Source organism: Sebastes fasciatus, chromosome 5 (assembly GCF_043250625.1).
Source record: "Sebastes fasciatus isolate fSebFas1 chromosome 5, fSebFas1.pri, whole genome shotgun sequence".
Lineage (NCBI taxonomy): Eukaryota > Metazoa > Chordata > Actinopteri > Perciformes > Sebastidae > Sebastes > Sebastes fasciatus.
Genome location: NC_133799.1, coordinates 35317941 through 35338815, shown reverse-complemented (window position 1 = coordinate 35338815; position 20875 = coordinate 35317941). Strand labels below are relative to the sequence as shown.

Here is a 20875-nt window from a genome sequence, read left to right as displayed (position 1 = left end):
TTTTTGTCTGCTTCTGTTGATCCAGTTCCATCAAGCATATTCAACATAGTTCAACCTCAGTTACTATGGCAACTGATGCTGGGAAACTAACCTGGTCCGGGGCAGGCTAACTGTCAGGCTAAGAGTTCCTGTAACACTGACCCGACGGGAAAGCAATGATTTTACCTCTGATGCCGTATTATTTGACTTTATCAACCACTATCAGTCCAAAAATTAAAGTTAATAGAAAATCGACTACATATACTGCATATACTTTAGTAGTCTGGGTTATGACAAATTGGTCATAATATAATAAATAAGTACATATATATACAGTATATATATATATATGTATATATATATGTATACCGGTTAATAAACTTGTGACAACACCGGTGTTACTGATTACACCGGACATTTTACAAGAAAGATTACGGTCAACATGTGCAGAGCGCTGACTCTGATCTGTACCGTTGGGTGGTGGTGTGTCTGGCCTCTCTGGTAGAGCTTTTGCTGTAGGGCTCTGCTGCGGGGGTCTACCTGGCGCTGCTGCTCCGTGCACACCGGCTGTGCCGGCAGGAGAGGGGACCAAGAAAGGAGTCTATGTAAATTGCAATATTGTAGGTGGCGCTGCTACAATCAGAGCCTATAGGTCTACCAGGGGGAACCACGTGGGGAACCGTCCAGGTATGTGTATCTTTATGGATTTTAGGGAGGAGGTAAAACAGTGTCTATCACGTGGGTTGTTGGGTCCAAATAGAAAATCGTGTTTTTTAGCCGTCAGAATTTTTTTTATGGTAAAGTTGTTGTATAATGCCGCGTACACGTGATTGTGGTGGGTTTTTGTGTTTGGAAAGTCCCCTGGATGGGTTTATAATATTTATGGTTATTAAGTTGCCTGTTGGCTTCTATGGTACATTGTTGTTTATCCATAATGACTATTGTTGACCCCTTATCCGCTGGTTTGATGACTATATTTGGATTTTCTTGTAATTTCTGGATGGATTTTTTATCCTCCAGAGAGAGGATCCACTCTTTCCGGAAGAGCTCCATAAGAATTAAGATATTGTATATCTGAGTGGATGAGGGCCTTCACCCTGCCGTCCAATAGCTCCCAAGGGGGCTCCCAGTTGGACGGGAGGGTAAAGGGCACCCCACCCGAATTACCATTTTGAAATAAAAGAGAATTCAACAGCACAATACTTTTGTATTGAACATGGAGAGCTGGCAGACTATTACCCTTTTCCAGAATACAGTATGCTGGGCTTGTCTGTAATTGCATTGCATCATTCTGTCCCATCCCTAGCGTAATGTCTGACGACGCTGGTGCACGGATCTTGGAGATCATCCAGGCCACAGTCCCGAGTCTTCCAGAAGAGAAAATAAAGTTATTGGCCTCCGGAGTTGCTGTCTACGGTTATGAGCGGTAAGAGGCCCTCGCCATCTGACAGACGGCAGGTTGTGAGAGTGTTAGTCGATGAAATGAGAAAGCACGGAGCTAACCCTACTAGGCCACAATGCCTCATCATCACCAGAAATGTGATAAGAGAATACCCACAATCCTTTGCCGATACCATGGACGATGGCAAGACAATGATTGGTAGAGGTTATGAATCACTTTGAGCCAGCTTAAAGTACGTGTAGAGCACTTGAACAGGAACAACACCCTTGCTTGACATAGACCATCAAAGGATGCCACAGGGGCTATCACAGCCCGGAACCGTCAGACAGCTATGGGTGCAAAACGTATTATCTGCAACGCAAATCGATCAATGCCACGCCAGCCGCCCCTCTTCAGGCCATTTAAAGTCAGTGGCCCTACTTGTTTCTGCCAAGGAGCATGTGTGGACACTTTGAACTGCTCATAGACATTCAGATCCTGAGAATAATGGAGGCATATCCTGAAGACCAGGGCAGAATCATCTCAGAATACTTCAAGGCAAAACCCAGTAATGATGAAGTGAAGAAGGTCTTCTCCCAAGAAAACAGTATCACGTTCCCCTACATTCTTGATCTACTGATGGCACACTTCCAAGAGAGGAGAGATGCCCTCATCTTGCAGGCAGGTGTGAGTATAACTGATTAAGACATTGAAATTATTGAAATGCAATGAGTGGAGCTCAGTGTGATTTTTAAAATAATTTCTTTAAAAGGAAAATTGATGACAACTATAGTTAAAGCATTGTTTAATTGTATTAACATTAACTTAGAAATGCAATGCCTTTTTTGTCTCCTATATAGGTGTCAGACACAGCGGCGACTGTGAAGACATCCCTCACCCTTCCTGATAGCCCTCGGTTGATCGCTCTAGGTAAGCACTAAGCACCACGTTTCTACTTACACTGTACTAGTGCACATATGCAGAGTACTTCTATTGAGCCTGTCAGCAGGCAGTCAGAAGGTGTGGGGCAGGCAGGAAGACGCTGCTTGCCGCTGGAGTTGGAGTTCAGTTGTAGTGAGTTTCTATGGTTATGTCTTCTATATTGTATATAATACACACACCTTTACATTCTTATAAATAGATACTGATTCATAAACAGTTGTGCATACAGAAATGGATAAATAAATACATAGATTTAGATGGTTAATAAATAGTTGACTATAATACATACACAGTAAGCTACGGAATAATAATTTCTCTGATTCTTCTCTGATATGTAAATAGTTCGTTTGAGCTTTTCTCTCACTCTCTGTCTGGATTAGGGTTTAGATTCCTATAGCTTATAAATGTGTAAATAGTTTGTTTGCTATTCTCCCTCCCTTTGTAGATTTTATTTTATTTGTATTAACTTTTTTACTTGATTTCTCCTTCGCTGCAACCGACACAACCACGCGATGGTGTCCCAAGTATGTAAATGGCTACCTGGATACATCAAAGAGCAGTGCAGTAGATGAGTAGCATCTCACATCCTGCATCAAGAATTCCTGATATCTAGCGGAGGCTTACATTTTTTTAGAAAGGTTTTCAAATATCAGTTGGAAATGCCAATACCATACAAAAACAATAAAGCGGTAAGTGGCCACTTGATAATTCGTCAAATGGTCAATTTGGCATTCAGCCTAAAGCTTTTTGCATTGTGTTTCAGGTCCAATGATTTCCGACCAGCGCTGGATGGTAAGCATCGAGGGTCAGGTCGTGTGTGAAGAGGCATTGTTTGCGTTGGGGCTTGCTGTTGTCTTCACATCCTACTACAACTTCAACCTCCAATATCAGGATCACGCTGCCTGCACACTTGAATTCATACAGAGGTAAGTTTGAATTCCATATAGTCATTTGTGTCAGATGTTTGGGCCTTACTATCTATGTGTGATAGACATACGATCAGAGAGTATGGTATGGAGAGTTCATTCCAAAATAAACTTAAATGATCACTTGGACGTTTGGGTGTGTATGTGTGGTTCTAAAATATATACAAGAAACCTTCGATAATATCATTTCATATATAAATTAATAACCCATTGTTATTAGTCTTGAATAATTAAATACAATAGACTGGTTAAGTTAAATGTAGGTATTCTGGTATATATATGAAATAAATTTGTTTTATCAATGTTACAATCAGTAGAAATACACTTAAACTCAATTGCTGGTTTAGCCAGATTGAGCAATTCTGTGGTCAACAGAGCCCTCTAGTGGACAAATAGCATGTACTGCAGCACTGAAAACGGCACATGGCGAAACACTGCAAATGTAATAAAGACATGCACTTATTAGGGCTGGGCGATATGGACAAAATCTTCTACCCTGATAAAGGTCATTTCATATCTCGATAAAGATATATATCACAATATAGCAAATGTTCTGGTAATTCAATAAATAAAAAGTCCATATGAAATAAGCACATGGTAAAGTCTATTTTCGTATACTCCTGTGTGAATTAAATACTTGACAAATGAAATGTACTGAGTATTTGATCATTTTATACAGAACTTTACGGACAACAGATAGCCTGCACTCAAACTTTGCTGGTGGCATACTTTGCAGAAGATTGTTTTCGGGTCTGTGTCTGACGTTCTAACGAGCTCTTCTTGTTTTGGTTGGGCTGAGTCTGAGAGAGTTTCTGCATGTTGTGCCCTCTCAAAGTAAAACAGCTGTTCGCTACAACTCCGCCCGGCTCGCTCATGGGAGAAGTTTGCCTACAGGGCTTTCTGCCAGAAAGGGTTTATTTTAACCCAAACTACTACTAACCAAGTTTGTTTGTTGCCTAAAACTTAGAATATTTTCAGGCAGAAAGCCCTGAAGACAAACTTCACCCACATGCTAGGGACGTAAAGAGTCGTACAAATGACATAAATATTGTAGTAAAACAGTTCAGCCACTCGTTTTTTGACATCACAATAGAAACAATATAGAAAAAAAAATCTAAACATAGACATTTCTTATATCGTTTGACGATATATATCGTCATATCGCCCAGCCCTAGTACTGTATGTACATAATTATCAAAGAGTCATCAAGTTACCAAAAACACTCAATGTTATATGCATATTCCAAAGGTGTGACACTCATAAAACATCAGGCAAGTAAACTATATTAGCAAGAAATATTTCACCTTGTCCACGTGTATCTACTCTAATATGCATTACAAATTACAAATATATATATATATATATATATATATTACAAACATAAAGCATGAAAAAGAACGATTTGGGGACTTATAATAAATCAGGTATTATTTATACTACAATATTTAGCGGTCTAATATTAGGTAAGAGGTGGTTTGATTCACATTTGTGTCTTTTTGTTTTACCTTGCTGTGCCTTGTAGAAGCTGTGTCGAGATCAACCCAGAGAGAGGGACAAAGGCACGACAGGGAAAGGTGACCCGCAAGAAGAGCGGGAAAATGGTCCATAAGAAAGTGACATCCCTGAATCCTCATGTATGCACCCTCCTGCGGGAGCTCATGGATTTCGAGTGGGACTTTGTGTGAGTTTAACAATCACATTCCTGACTCTGTCTGTAGAGTTAAAATGCACACACACAAACCCTCCATATCTCACTCAATTACTGACAATCCCTTTATGTCTGTGTCTCACTCATTCACAATGTTATTTTTATTTGTAAGGGCTATTTTTGTATTTTTTATTTAATTTTGTTTACAATGTCCAACCTGTCATTATTTCTACGTTTAACATTGACCATATTGAGCCAGCACACAGTAATGTTCAACAGCATGGTTCTGTCTAGTCTAACGAGGGAAGCTATTTCATTTTGAAACAGAAAAGTTTCTTTTAAAAGTACAAATGTTTTCAGCCTGTCACTCACTCAGATACACACACACACAAACACACACACACACACTGTGTCTCTTACTCACTCACAACTCATCACACTATTTTTATTTGTAAGGGCTTGAGTATTTGAATGTTTTATTTGGATGTTAGTTTCTGTCAAATCTCAATCTCCGATACAGTACAGATACTGTAAATTGTACAGTAACCTTACTGGCGAAACTGCTGCCAGTATTTTACTGTTATTTTTGAATTATTACAGCAAATTACTGTATGCTTTGATTACAGTAAGCTGCTGTATTCTTTGATACAGTAGAGATACTGTAAATTTTAAAATAAAATACTGGCAGCAGTTTCTCCTGTAAGTTACTGTAATTTTACAGGAAAAAGTTTTACAGTGTGATCATTGCTAAAATGTAAAGGTTTTTAGCGAAGATGCATGTGTTTGGGAAGTAGTGAACAACAGAGGCGAAGTCCCTCCCCTTCCAGTGTCCCCCATGGGACCATGAGGTCTTACTAAACAAACTCTCCATAGAGAGTAAAAAAAAGAATTGTCCTAATACTCTGACACAACGTATGTTTTATTAAGGTTGTCAAAGTTAACGCAATAATAACGCAAATTTGTTTTGATGCCACTAATTTCTTCAACGTAACTTGCAATTTTTAGGTTGTAGCGGCCTCAGTTTAAAAGCTAGAGTGAAGATACTGACATCATATGAAACTAGAAAAACTGAGGTATCCATCGGTACCAACCGTGTCACACTAGCTTGTCGGGAAGAAGGTTAAATAACGCTCCAAATTTACGCTATATTTTGGCGAGGAAAAACTGGCATGGCCATTTTCTAAAGGGGTCCCTTGACCTCAAGATATGTGAATGTAAATGGGTTCTATGGGTACCCACGAGTCTCCCCTTTACAGACATGCCCACTTTATGATCATCACATGCAGTTTGGGGCAAGTCATAGTCAAGTCAGCACACTGACACACTGACAGCTGTTGTTGCCTGTTGGGTATGAGTTTGCCATGTTATGATCTGAGCATATTTATTTTATTTATTTTTTTATGTGTGTGTGTGTCTCTGTAGGTGGTTTGGCAGCAGTGATCTACACTGATGTGCTCCAGACTGTGATCATGGTGGGGGGAGCCTTTTCTCTAATGTTCATAGGTAGGACACACATGTGCCCATATATACTGTATCTATATATATATCTATGGGCATGTATTGTGCCCATAGTGTTCTAGTTCTAAAGTAAAGTAAAGTGTGTGTCTGTGTGTGTGTGTGTGTTTGTGTGTTTGTGTTTGTACATATTCCAGCATTCTCCAAAGTTGGCTGGTACAACGGCCTTGTTGATGGTTATATGTCAGCTGTTCCCTCGGTGACGGTCGCCAACACCACCTGCCACCTGCCTCGTAGTGACGCCTTCCACATGCTCAGAGACCCCGTGTCGGGGGACTTACCCTGGCCAGGTCTGCTGTTTGGGCTCAACGTACTGTCTACGTGGGTCTGGTGCACGGATCAGGTAGCTTCACCGACACTAGTAGTCCATAGAATCTTTGATCGGATCATCAGTCATTTTAAATGTGTGTATGTGCTTTGATGTGTGTGTGTTTTAACTGGTTATGAAACAGTCTCACTTTAATACTGATGCCTCTATATGACCTACGATGATTGAACTCTGTATCAGTAACAAGGAACAAACAAGACATATTGGCTATTTTACACTTTATTCATTTAATACACCGTCAGGAGCCTCAGTAGAGGTGGAAGATCCATACGCAGCCACAACAGCCTGGCACCTCCTCCTCATGCTGGTCACCAACCTGGTCACACGTTGCTGTGGGATGGCGTTCCATTCCTCAACAAGAATTGGTTGCAGGTCAGCCAGCGTGGTTGTGTTGGTCACTCTAACACGTACAGCACGCCCAAGCTGATCCCACAAGTGTTGAATTGGGTTGAGGTGTGGACTCTTGGCAGGCCGTTCCATTCTCTCTACTCCCACATTGTGGAGGTAGTCTGTGATAACCCTGGCTCTGGGGGCGAGCGTTGTCATCTTGGAGGATGAAGTTAGGTCTCAGATTGTGGGGATATGGGATCGCCACTGGCTGCAGAATCTCATCCCGATATCTCACTGCATTGAGATGGCCTTCAATGATGACAAGCCTTGTTTTGCCAGTGAGGGAGATGCCGCCCCCGCCCCCAACACCATGACACTGCCCCCACCAAAAGCTGTTACTCCATCGGTGCAACAATCAGCATAGCGTTCTCCGCGTCGTCTCCATACTTTGACCCTGCCATCCAACTCTGGCAGACAGAACCTGGACTCATCACTGAACATGACATTCCCCCACATGTTCAGGTTCCATTGTCTGTGTTGTCGACACCAGCGCCAACAGGCCTGACGGTGAAGGGCAGTCATTGCAGGCTTCCTGGTAGCCTTATGAGAATACACTGTTTACCATTGGCAGAGCATTTTGGCAAATTTTTCTTGGGCGTGCCACTTTGGTCAGCTCATGTTGGTTTAAATGTGCTATCGTAATAAATTTGACTTGATGTATTATGTTCAACGAGGGTCCTCAAGTATAGAGAGAGTAATATGCGTGTGTTTGTGTGTGCAGATTATAGTCCAGAGGTCTCTGTCAGCCAAGTCTTTGTCTCATGCCAAAGGAGGCAGCGTGTTGGGAAGCTACCTCAAACTGCTGCCCATGTTCTTTGTCGTCATGCCAGGCATGATCAGCCGATCACTGTTCCCAGGTCAGTCTATCTGCCTCTCCTCTTTATGTTCGAGTTCATTCATCATTTTTGATTTGACCTCAATAAACCAGCCAAAATATTTTCATTTATCTAATTAAATATATTTACATCCGTCGTCAAATTCATGGAATTGAATGAATGAAATTCAACACAGTTTTCTAACTCACACATTTGGCTTTGAGAGACGGTGATGCATCGTAGAAGCTGGACAAAGATGTGTAACTAACTAACTCTAAATATCTGTTATTCTCTGTGTGTGTGTTGTTGTAGATGAGGTGGGCTGTGTGGATCCAGCAGTGTGTCAGAGTGTGTGTGGAGCTTCAGTCGGTTGCTCCAACATCGCCTACCCTAAACTAGTGGTGGAGCTGATGCCTGCGGGTGAGTCACACACACACACACACACTACAAACACAAATATGCACACGCACACGTGCACACTACACACACACATACTACATACACACACGTGCACACACACACTAAGGTCTCGTTTGGGCCCTCAATGCATTATAAAATAAAAGCACAATATAATAAAAGCACAACATCAGCGTAATCACTTCCTGTATTAGATTGTTTTGTCCACCTTTACACCGTCACTGTGTGTGTTCTTTCCACCTTGAGTGAGCGAGATGCTGTCCAGCTCTCTCACAGTCACTTGTTGACCTGGTAAACTCACCTGAACCTGTCTGCAGAATGTGGGCAGCCGTGGTGTCCCTCACATTTATAGGCTTATTGAATGAACTAATGTATGAGTTATCCTTACACTTAACCCCCCATGCATTTATGTTTCTAGTAAAACAATACACCATCGTTGTGATATGTCTTGATACACCTTACAGTGAAGGTGTCAGTAAATAAATATCTAAACATAATAAATAAGGTTTAATGATCTTTAATTACAACAGTTCTGATCGGTCAGGAATAGGCGTGGTTTTGAATATTAATAGCTATTTACAGACTGTGTGGGCTAAAACACACAAGAAGCCTGATTCTCCTTTACAATAATTCTCTACATGTTTACAATCAGGCAGGTAAACTCATTCAAATATGCAATAATTAAGATCAGTGCATATGATGGAAGAGAGTGTGCAAAACACACTTTTCTTTGTACTTTATTTTTGTACTTTATACAAATTCACTGAATCAGCAGAACTTCAGTCTGAGTTGAATATTTGCAGCAAATGATGAGAGACATGAGCAGAAATTAATTCATATTATTTATTAATATTATTATTTATTTGATTTAATTAGATGTTCATTATTATGCACTGATTGTGGGAGAACTGGATCACCCAGATCGAACCCGTGCGTTCCACAACAGTAGACAACACTGACTACTGAGGTGGCACTGAGAGCTCAAGCCCTCGCATTCATTCAGAAGGAAAAAGTCAATTTTTCCTTCAAGATGAATGACACATTGAAGACATTTTTTATATATATATAAAATATATATATGTGGGATAAACCGGAGCCCCCGGAGAAAACCCCATAAACCACCTTAACGCCTCGTCACGGCGGTGAACATTGAGGAGAAGAACCTGCACATGCAGGACCTCTGTCTCGGTGGTGCCATCAGGTGACCTTTGACGGCGGAGGCGATACGGTCTCCGAGTGCCGGTTTACCCCCTTTCAAGGACACCAGCACCCACGTCGCATTGCCCCACGTCTTAATTAGGTCCCGGTAAATGGTCTTTTCGAGGTTTTCCCATGTTTCTGGGCTGGAATCGAAATCGAGACCCTCGACTTCGGCCCACGTTTGTTCAAAAAGGCGCTGGATGATGTCATGGACGTTTGAAAGGGTCCAGGTCACTTTTGCCTTCTTGAAGATCCGCGTGACCAGCCTCTCCAAGATCACCTCGACACAGTTTTTGTTTTGTACATTCCGCGCTCGACGTTCACAGTCATCACGAAAAACCGGGGGAGGCGGGGCAGTGATTGCCAAAGGTTTCCTGGCCCTCGGCTTAGTGCCCAGTATGGCGTGTCTCATATTGTTGGCGAGGCCGCCGGACTGACAGATCTGCCACCATCTAGCCAGAGACAGGAAACCGAGCACCTTCCGCTGCAATTCGGCGCGCATGTTGGCACGTATCACCGGCTCGGGGATGATCTCTGGTCCGTGTAGGATGTGTGTGTAGAGGAGATCACTTAAGACCTTTGTGAACTCCAAGACTCGACCGGGGGGAATGTTTAGGAGCGGAGTGCCGAGTCCCAGAAGATCGCGGTTCTCTGTTTTTTTCATCAGATCGTTAATCTTCTTCGTGAGAGACTTTGCCGACTCCCGACTGTGAACTTTGGAGCTTCGGTGGAATTTTTTCCTCATCTGTGCCACGATGCGATGGATGCAAGATTTGGCAAAGCACTTTGCCAAAAGCATCTTAATTTTGCTTCTGATGTTTTTCTTGGAGCGTTTGCTCTTCTGCTCCGAAGGAGTCTGTCTTACAGCCTCTTCGGCGATACTCCGAGCAATTTCTTCCGCGACGTCTTCAATCTCCCGAGCGCTTTGAGACTGCAACAGCGCGTACTCGGAGTCTGGCACGTCAACCAAGAGAGGTTCGGTGATGACGTTCAACTGCGTCTTGATGATGATTTGGACAATAGCGATGTCTTTCATCGAAATCACGACGTCAGACGAAGGCGTCGTCGCATGGCGGTCTTTGGCGTCTGAAGGTTCCAGTTCCACATCTGATTCTTCGTAGATGGTCCTCTGCTTGCGCTGTCGAGGCGAGAACACCGACTTCATCTTGCCAATGAATGTCTGGCACATTTTGCAGGCGTGCAGAATCATGCTGTGGAGTCTGCTGGGAGGAGTGAGGCGCTGAACTATGCCCTCGGGGCTGGAGAGGGCACTTCGGACGCTCTCCGAAACCTCTGCAGAGATCAATGTTGTCAAGTTTTTGGAGCTCGGACACTGAACCGAGACGTCGACACCCAGAGCTTCGGCAAAACTCTGAGAGATTGTGTCGCCCAGATTGATTTGGACGTCGTCCTCAGACGCCAGGGTTGTGCTCCCGAGAGATTTCAGGAAAGCTTTTGTCAAGGCCGCTGTCATGTCCAACAGCAACTCTCCCATCATGGTCATAGTGGCGTCGTCGGGGCTGCCGGATTTCAAAAATCCCCACTGATCCGCCGTCATCCCCTTAAAGAAGGAGTTGAGCAGCTTGGAAACAGCGCGACGGACGTTGAACTCGGGCATGATGGATTCTGGCTGGGAAGTTCTTGATGATACCATGATGCTGATTTACGGTCAATTCTTGTCGATGCTTTGTGGTTTTTGGAGAGAAATTCACTGCTTCTCTCAGTAGATAGTCTGATGAGTGAAAATAATCGTTAGTTGCAGCCCTAATTATTATTAACTAACATGTAAGCTGCATTTAAATGTTGGGGCTAATTTGAACTGCTTCATATACTGTTGGGAGGTTTAATCTAAAGCAATGCATTCATAAAATTCATAAAATTCATACCTTTCTCTTGAGACTTGAAACTGCTTCTCTCAGTCGATGTGTTTCGTCTGATCGAGTCTTCAGATTCAACTACAGTTGTGTGATTCTGGGACTCTCTCCTGAATGTCACTCCTTTACGATGTCACCGCTCCTTTAAGATGTCACAACTGATGTCACCACTCCTTTAATTCATCACAGTGTTCCATCTGGTGATGTCACGATGCAGTGATGATGTCACGATGCACTGATGATGTCACCACTGCTGTGATGTCACCCAAACACACACACATGCACACACACGTGCACATACACCTGCACACACATACATGCCTTACTTTCTCCGTATTTTACTTATTATACCTTCTAATCTTGCACCTTGCACTCAGGTGTGCTCTGTCGATTAATCCTCCGTGCCTATCGCTGTTGTCAGGACATATTAGTAGAAACTAAAGATCATACGGTACTTAATATTCATAAATTTATATAAAATAGTATAGTATAGTACAGCATGTAAAGCACTGTAAAGTGCTGTGGTATACGTCTCAAATTTCCATAGACACATCTTGAAAACAGGACATTTTATGAAAGGAGAACATCTTGAGAACAAAACAAGAGAAAGAACTCTTATTATTGGAGATTCTTTATTAGGAAAACCCCCTCAGATATACCATGTATACATGTTAAAATACATTTTTAGTGAAATCAGCTGTGCTTTTATTTGCTTCTGCAATATTATTATTATGTTGTTTTTTTTCCCTGTGTAAAATGATTAATGATCAAATAATAGAGTTTTATAGTTGAATGTAAACCTGATATTTCTCCGTGACTGCGCCATCTTTTTGACGTGCAGGTCTTCGTGGTCTGATGCTAGCGGTGATGTTAGCTGCTCTGATGTCATCGCTGACCTCCATCTTTAACAGCAGCTCCACTCTGTTTACACTGGACCTCTACCACAGAGCCAGACCTGACGCCTCGGAGAGGGAACTCATGATAGTCGGAAGGTAGTGGTGTCGAGACTATCTGATACATATAGAGAAAACACCCCCTTGATTCAAAATGATGTAGGTAAAGCAATGATAATAATAATAGGCTCGTTGGAGATGAGCCAGGCCTGCGCAGAATCGATCACCGGCGATCGCCGCGCAATGCACGCCGGTTGGATTTGTGTCCGACTTGATGCCGACTCGCTCCGACGTCACGCATACGTGGGCAACGATAACCTCACGAGATCGAGGCGGTCGCAGATTTTAGAGCCAGGCAACGCAGCTGCTCTCCACAAACTGCAAGACCCAGGGCATTATGGGAAACGCCTGATCAAAGAGCTGATTGGCTCTTAGTTCTGACAGCAAACACCACGTGTTGTAGAAAGTCCTAACCTTCTGTGTCATTGTAATATTTAACACTAGTTGTAGGATATTAGTCTCGTGTTGTGCAATGAAGGTTTCATCTGTTAACAAACACATCTTGTGTGATTGATAATAATGATTATTATAATAATGAAGGTTATTTATATATAACACTTATCAAAACGAGTGCTCATTATGTGCTTTACAAGGCGGACATAAAAATAATAAAGGATAGAATCCAATGCCAGATACACGCACATTTCCATATAGATTTACAAACAAATATAAATAAATCCCAACGTGGTCTGAAAACTACAAGTGGCCTACAGATCGGATCTAACAGGAAGTCACTTCTTCTGTGACTTCCTGTAAATTCATTGAAGGCTGCTGGAAACTGTCCGACTTGACTGCAGCTTTTTGTCCCCGCCCCCTGCTGCCTGATGTCGTCTACTTTCCAGGCGAGGCGCAGTTCATCTCTAACGGTGATGATGGTGACCATGCAACAGCAACACTGACGGCAAAATGGATAGTAGTGATAATGTCATGGACATTAGACCCGGGATAGGTAACCTGAAACGCCAGATGGTTCCTTAGCTACACAGAACAGTAAATCTATTTTCCTATCTGATCCAGGAATCCTTCCAACTGTAAAGACTTAAAGGTTGAAACAAACCGTTAGGATTTCTGTCCATCTGTGATGTCACAAATATACAATATTTAGACCATTACATGGTTTTAAATGTAAACAATCTTAATGTGTGCAGTGTATGTAAATGACATCAGCTAACAGGAAGTAAACATGGACCCAGACTGTTGCCTAGCAACGCAATTCCGTCAGAATGAGCTAAACCGGAGCGTTTCAGACAGAGGATAAATACAGGCATATTCAGACAGACAGTATGAGGAAAATAAAGTGTTTTTTTAACATTACAGCATGTAAACATGTTTTAGTAGAAACACAAAATACAAGTATGAAACTGAAAATGAGCATGATATGGGACCTTTAAGACTCTGTTTGACCTCACCCAAAGCTGATAGATTATAATATTTTGTGTATTTTCAGGGTGTTCATCCTGGTCTTGGTGTGTGTTAGTCTGTTGTGGATTCCAGTCATCCAAACAGCCAACAGTAGACAGCTGTTTGATTACGTCCAGTCAGTCACCAGCTTTCTAGCTCCGCCCATCACCGCCGTTTTCCTCATGGCTATCTTCTGGCCACGTGCCAACGAGCAGGTAGGTTTTACTTTCATACATTCAGAAATTCAGAGCGTTAATAAATCATCATCAACTATTAGTCTATGTAAAGATATAGAGGAGTAATGTCTACCTGAGTCTATGATATCACAGCATTATTTATTTTATTTATTAGGTTAGTCCCTTTGAGATCAAAGATCTCTTTTACAAGGGAGACCAGGCCAAGATAGCAGCAACACAGTTATAGTAAAAGTAACAGACAACACATAAATTAACAACATTATAAAACTTGCATTTCACCAGAGCTTTAAACTCAGTCAAGGTAACTACGTTTTGAAGTTGAAAGATCAGATTGTAAATTATTCCAAGCGTTAGGTGCCGAAAACCTCAAAAGCTTTCTTTCCCATTCAGTTCGTACTTTGGGAACAACCAATTGCAAAATGTCCATAGAACGAAGATTATGACTTCCAGTTTTCCTTTTTAAAAGAGAAGACAAGTAAGAAGGAATTATACCCAGAATGCTTTTGTAGATAAACGCATACCAATGACTGAGGCGACGAGCACATAAGGATGACCGGTTCACTTTAGAGTAGAGTACACCATGGTGAGTCAAAGAATGACAGTTTGTAATGAATCTCAGTGCCCCGTGATACACGCTATCCAGCATGTGAAGACAATGAGCAGAAGCATTCGTATACAACACATCTCCATAGTCAATAACAGGTAAAAAGGTAGATTCCACCAGTTTCTGTTTCACACAAAAAGAAAAGCAAGACTTGTTTCTGTAGTAAAATCCTAATAATATATATTAATATATCATCATCAACTGTGTCTGGAGAGTGAACTGGAGTAACGTTTAACATTTCTTTACTAATAAAAGTGCTAAAAAACACTTTCATAGAACGTTTGTCGTCCTTAAATACAAGGTGAAAATCCTTAGTATCGATACCATAGATTTTTGCGTTTCAAATCGATTTTATATCGATATACGTCTCCCTTGAAGGACAACTTGCCGAGTACCTATCGATGTACTTGGATCGTAGGAATATAAATCGATACAACGTTGTAGTTGGTGAATCGTTACACCCCTAATTGAGACATATGATCAGAAGGTTTCGTTAAATGCTTGCTACTGAAAAGGAGTTCAACGTTTCTTCAACTTCCTTAACTTTGTCGTCACTGTCAACATGATCTACCTGCATCAGAAACCTGTAGGAGAAAACACAAGCAGCCACTTCTAGTTCTTGTGGTCTCCACTTGGTATCTCCATAGCTGCTGTAGCCCCAACAACATGTAGTTATATATTTGAGGAGGCACATGTCAGCTGTGCTATTAGCCCCTAATATAAAACTAAAAATCTAGCCTAATAAAGGTATTGAAACTAGATTTTGACACTGGACACCTCTAAGAGACAGGGACAAAGATGAATTAATGCCCTTTTCACTTCAGTGCTGTTTTTTTAAAGGTCCCATATCGTGCTCATTTTCAGGTTCATACTTCTATTTTGGGTTTGATAGCAGTTTCGCCAGTAAGTTACTATAATTTTACAGGAAAAGGTTTTACAGTGTAGTCTAATGATTCCTCGGTGGTGAATGGCTTGGATGAGTTTAAAGTGTGCCTTAGCAGTTTGTCGGGTTTGTGAATCCAAAGCCTGTCTGGGGGGTGAAGGTGAGTGTCTGGGGGTGTATCTGTGTAACCTGTGTGGTTGTGTGTGTTTAATGTGCTCTTGCCTATTTCTAGGTGTGTGGCTAGCTGGCGACCTGCCAGCTCTCCCCCTATCCCGACCCCGTCGGTGTTCAGACCCTCCAACCCTGTGCCCAAACTGTGGTCCCACCGGAAGATTCGACTTGTCGATTCTCCGTGGGTGTTCTGGCCTGTACCGTGGTCCTGGGACCAATTTTTTCAGAATAAAAAAGGGGTGTGTAAATCCGACGGGGTCAGGAATCCCTGACGTTTCGCACCCAGCCGGTGCTTCCTCAGAGGGAGAAGGGGGGAAGCTGGGTTCAGGGTGGAGGGAGACCTTTAAAGGGGAAGATGTGTATTTTCCCTCCAATTTTGGTGTTCTTCCACCCCGATTGGTTGAACCAGAAGCCTAGCTTCAAGATTTAAAAAGAGCCTATAATATGTGTCGGTGTCTGTTTTAGTAGTGGGAGAGGATAGGTAGGTGGAGGAGGACAGCGCCACTCTGCCATTGCTGACAACACTGTTGTCAAAGGGGGTATCATAAAATCCTGTAATTCCCCCCCCTTTACCGTAACGCGTCAGCAATTCTGTTAAATGAAACCAGCAACATCTGTACTATGTATTGAGACATACTAAATCTTTTTCTGGCATACTAAATAATATGGTAGCATGGGTATAGGCAGAATTGCTGTTGGAGGGTTATATAACCCACTTCCACTCCCCATTAATTGGTTTGGGATATATGGCCGGGGTCTGTGTACGTTCTGGCAGTTCGTTTTTTCATTTAAACCAAAAATGGAAAACCAAATTCCAAAAATGGTCCAATTTTGTTTTTTTGTTAATTCCTTGCATTTTTCCTTTTAAATTGAAGAATGAAGAAAGGCAGACTGCAGGTGACATGGAAGTAAGAGTAAATACATCATGATAAAAGCCAAGAGGATAGAATGGCCTAAAAAGTGTATAATATTGTGCGAGAACAGGGTGAGGTTAGAGGATGAATAGGCTGAATAAATAAATGCATACATAAGCTACATATATAAAGATCTTTTTGTTTTGCTTTGTTCATCTAGACATGGCGTTGTAATCTATAGGCTACTCCGTGACGGTAGGTGGCGGACGCTGCAATGACTGTCGGTCCGTCAACGAGCAGCAGTAGGCTAATCTAAGCCAGTGAATAGATGAGTGACAAAGTGTTGTTCCACCGTGAGCCTCCAGAACAGCTTCAGTGTTTCTTGTCATCGATTCTTTGTGGTGCTTTACTGGAGGGATCGACAACGGTTATGCCCTCATTTGCTGATGTGATGGTGGTGGAGAGCACTGCATCACAAAATCCCCTCCACAGGTGTTCAGTTAGGTTGAGATCGATGACCATGGAGGCCACAGCGTATGATTCACATTATTTTCACACTCATCAAACCATTCAGGGAGCTCCAGTGTCATATAAACAGCATCATTAATTTCCATAGATGTGTATGGTGTATTTGGTGATGCTGCTTTCAGCCGCTGGAACAACGTTCCAGAGGAACTGAGAGGAACTGAAAATATTGATATTTTTTAAACGTAAACTAAAAACCCATCTATTTAGTCTGGCTTTTATGTAGTGTTTTATAGTTTTATAATTTTATGGTTTTTATTGTTAATACTTATTTTATTTAGCATCATCATTATAGTGTTTATTTTACTCTATTTTATTTAATCAACATTTTATTGCTGATCGTTATTATCTCTTTTATTCTTTTTTATTTTATTACAATTTTATTATTTTAATACAATCTGCTCATTTTGTGTAGTTTCGTAACTTTTATTTCTATTTTTATTTTTATTGTTATTATTATTTCCTTGTATTTAATTTATCTTTTATTATCCTAAATACCCATCTCTTATTGCTTTCTTATCCAATGAACTTATATCTTGGTTGTTTTGGTGTGCATTAGTCTCTAAATCCATTTTTAACATTCTACATTTTTGTCAATCGTCTGTCCATCACTTTGAATTGCATTTGACTTATTTGAAAGGTGCTATATAAATAAAGTTTGATTGATTGAATGAGTGATTGATTGATTGATTGATTGATTGATTGATTGATTGATTGATTGATTGATTGATTGATTGATATGGAAGCATCATTGTGTTACTTATTTATTCCGATTTTTCCTTTAATTTGTCTGTTTATGAAATGTCTATCTGGTCATAGATTTCTTGTTTCAAATAAATCTATGGGAGGAAAAAACTACAAGCTTATAATGGGGGTGAGTTTTGGTAGTGGGACACAACACACACACACACAAAAAATATTATGGTAAATACTACAGTTCTGTAACTGGAGCAGTTTCATTTCTTCTTCTTCTTCTGTGCTATGGACCCCTCTGGTGGTGACAGAAAACTAGAGCAGTTCTTGAATGAGCACTGAAACATTCAAACCCAAGACTCCAAGTATTTTATGACTGTAACATTCCATGAAATGGAAATATTCGACATGTCTTGCAATTTCTGACAGCTGAAACCTAAGTACGTTTTTTAAATTGTCTTAAAAAATTGAAAATGAAAAGCATTAACTATTTATTTATTTTTCAATTTCTGTCTCTAAAAGAAAAACAAAACAAAGATCAACAGAGACATTGTTAATGACTCCTGTTCAACTCTTTATGACAACAGTGAATTTAAAGCAGCCATATCCTTCAGTGGAAAGAGCACTTATTGAGCAGGTGACTTGGAATCGATGGGTTGCGTTTCTACAGACTGGTTTGTTTAGTGTCCCCTTCATCCATCTCTAGAGCCTTGTTGTCAAAACCCAAGCCCTCTTCATCCTCCCTGCAACACAAGACAACAACAAGCAGACAGATTAGTCATTTACCTTTCACCTGTTTACCTGCAGTTATCAGGGAGTTAAAGCTGCAGTACGTAGAATTGGAGCAAATATGATTAAAACAAGTTAGTTTCATAGAACAGTCACTATATCCTGACAGTAGTGCATGAGACAGGTAATCTGAAAAAAAATCATGTGCCTCTGTGTCCTCCGGTGCTCCCAATAGCGTCTGCAAGATTTCACAGACCGGAGGAAAACAACAAATCAGAGCTGATCTCATCCCATTTTCTTTTTTTCCCACACAATGAATGGATTTGAACATCAGCAACTAGATGTTTTCAATGTTTTATGTTTAAGTATGGGCTGTGTGAAATGTGGAAACTGAACTAACTGCATCACACAGACCTTCGTGAACGCGTGTGAGACTCTGTGTGTGTGTGTGTGTGTGTGTGTGTGTGTGTGTGTGTGTGTAGCTGACCTGTTCTTCCTCAGTAGTCTGTGAATGAGGAGGATGGTGAAGACGATGAAGAGGAAACCAACTACAGCTGTCAAACCCACCAACCAGGGCTGAAGAGTCACTGACTGAGATCCTGCTGCTACTCGTGTGCCAGTCCGCACACCTAAACACACACACACACACACACACACACATACATGTCACAGTCCAAAAGAGACTAAAATGTGATGATAGGTGCTATGACTGCTGCACTTTAAAGGTGCAGTGTGTAGAATTTGGCGGCAACTAGCAGTGAGGTTACAGATTGCAACCAACTGAAACTTCTCCCGTTTGCCAAGCGTGTAGGAGAACTACGGTGGCCGACGCAAAGACGTGAAAACGTGCATGGCCCTCTCTAGAGTCAGGGTTTGGTTTGTCCGTTCCGGGCTACTGTAGAACATGGCGGCCGGCTCCATGAACAGGACTTGTCCGTATGTACACATAAACGGCTCATTCTAAGCTAACGAAAACACAACGATTCTTATTTTCAGGCAATTATACACTAAAGAAAAAACACTTGTTAATATTATATTCGATTTCTGCAAATAGATCCCCCTAAATGCTACACACTGGTCCTTTAAAGGTACAGTGTGTAGGATTTTTCGGCATCTAGTGGTGCGGTTGCAGACTGCAACCAACTGAGCACCCCGCCGCTCACTCCTCCCTTTCCAAGACTGCGGTAACGTGAGCCGCAGAGTGCAAAACCATGGTAACGCCGTACGCCTCGCTCTGAGGCAATCCTTACCATAATAACACTACTTTATGAGCAAAGGAAGTCAGACGGCGGCTAGCGGTACAACAGTTGAGCGCTCTGTGGCTCACGTTACCGCAGTTTCACAACCGTGTTGAAGAATTACAGTGACCTTCAGGTAACGTAAAGGCTCTTGCTAAAGCCAGTGTTTGGTTTGTCCATTCTGGGCTACTGTAGAAACATGGCGGCCGGCTACGTGAAGAGGACCCGCTCCCTATGTAGATATAAACAGCTCATTCTAAGCTAACAAAAACACAACCATTCTTATCTTCGGGTGATTATACACTAAGGAAAACATACTTATTAATATTATATTCCATCTCTGCCAATAGATCTCCCTAAATGCTACACACTGGTCATTTTAAATAGATTACTGTGTAATAAAGTGGGAGCTGATAGTGTAGTATTTATATGACAGCAAATAACAACTGCACTGCCAATATTTGAGATGAGCGCATTTCTTTTCTTTTTTTGAGCCACATTGAAGACAAACCTTTGTCACATTGCGATGGACAGTGAGTTCTTCTGAATCTGGATCTTGTGCCACTTTTAGAATGAGCTCAGATTTTGAGTGAAATGGTGTGTACAGTAATGAAGTCAAAATATTTAAAGGGGGAAAACTGTCATGTTTGAGAGGAGTTGTCATTTCACGAGAACATATTCTAATGTTGTGACAAAAAAATTACATAATTTTGAAAACAATGTTTTGAGACGAAAATACTTTTTATGCCAACAGTGGTACTAATACACCAGATCAACAACACACATTATTTTAGCTGCCATCATTGTTTCTTACTTAAATGGGGAACACAGACACATATAATTCCATATTTATATATCAAGAGATGGAACAGAATAGAAAAAGTTGTACCTTTGTTAGCTGAGCAGCTGGAGGCAGACAGTAGCACACACAGCACAAGAAAAGACAGATTCATCCTGAATATACCAGAACGTGTTGACTCAACACAGTACACCAGAACTGGACCTTCAGCTCCACTGGACTGCTGAGAAACACACACACATACCTAACTCTAATTGTGGTCAAAGTTTACAGTCAAAGTTCACAGTCCAGAGGGAGGTTGTCACAATCTGCAATCTGGGTGTGTGTGTGTGTGTTATCTGCTGTGTTATTCATCAGCCAGTTCCATATACTGCATGCATGTTCGTTCACACTCTCTAATTCACAGCACCACA

General features: G+C 41.4%; 2 protein-coding genes across 4 annotated transcripts; one reads left to right on the top strand and one right to left on the bottom strand.

The window, feature by feature from the left end:
- Window positions 1-3088: 3088 nt before the first annotated feature.
- LOC141768550 (sodium/glucose cotransporter 4-like) lies at window positions 3089-16076 on the top strand. 3 transcript variants are annotated; one of them, XM_074636949.1, is made up of 8 exons: window positions 3089-3228; window positions 4751-4909; window positions 6299-6379; window positions 6529-6734; window positions 7831-7966; window positions 8237-8344; window positions 12257-12407; window positions 15686-16075. In XM_074636949.1, exons 2-8 carry the CDS (start codon window positions 4861-4863, stop codon window positions 15894-15896), a joined length of 942 nt encoding a protein of 313 aa, XP_074493050.1. In that variant the 5' UTR covers window positions 3089-3228; window positions 4751-4860; the 3' UTR covers window positions 15897-16075. The 3 variants fall into 3 exon arrangements, with proteins under 3 accessions (XP_074493050.1, XP_074493051.1, XP_074493052.1); XM_074636950.1 differs by lacking the exon at window positions 6299-6379 and having other exon boundaries at window positions 15686-16076; XM_074636951.1 differs by lacking the exon at window positions 3089-3228 and having other exon boundaries at window positions 4820-4909; window positions 6299-6348; window positions 15686-16074.
- A 2098-nt stretch (window positions 16077-18174) lies between these two features.
- On the bottom strand, window positions 18175-20691 carry smim24 (small integral membrane protein 24). Its single transcript, XM_074636967.1, has 3 exons — window positions 20553-20691; window positions 18913-19054; window positions 18175-18439 (listed from the first exon to the last, which is right to left on the bottom strand). Exons 1-3 carry the CDS (start codon window positions 20614-20616, stop codon window positions 18361-18363), a joined length of 285 nt encoding a protein of 94 aa, XP_074493068.1. The 5' UTR covers window positions 20617-20691; the 3' UTR covers window positions 18175-18360.
- Between the last annotated feature and the right edge of the window lie 184 nt (window positions 20692-20875).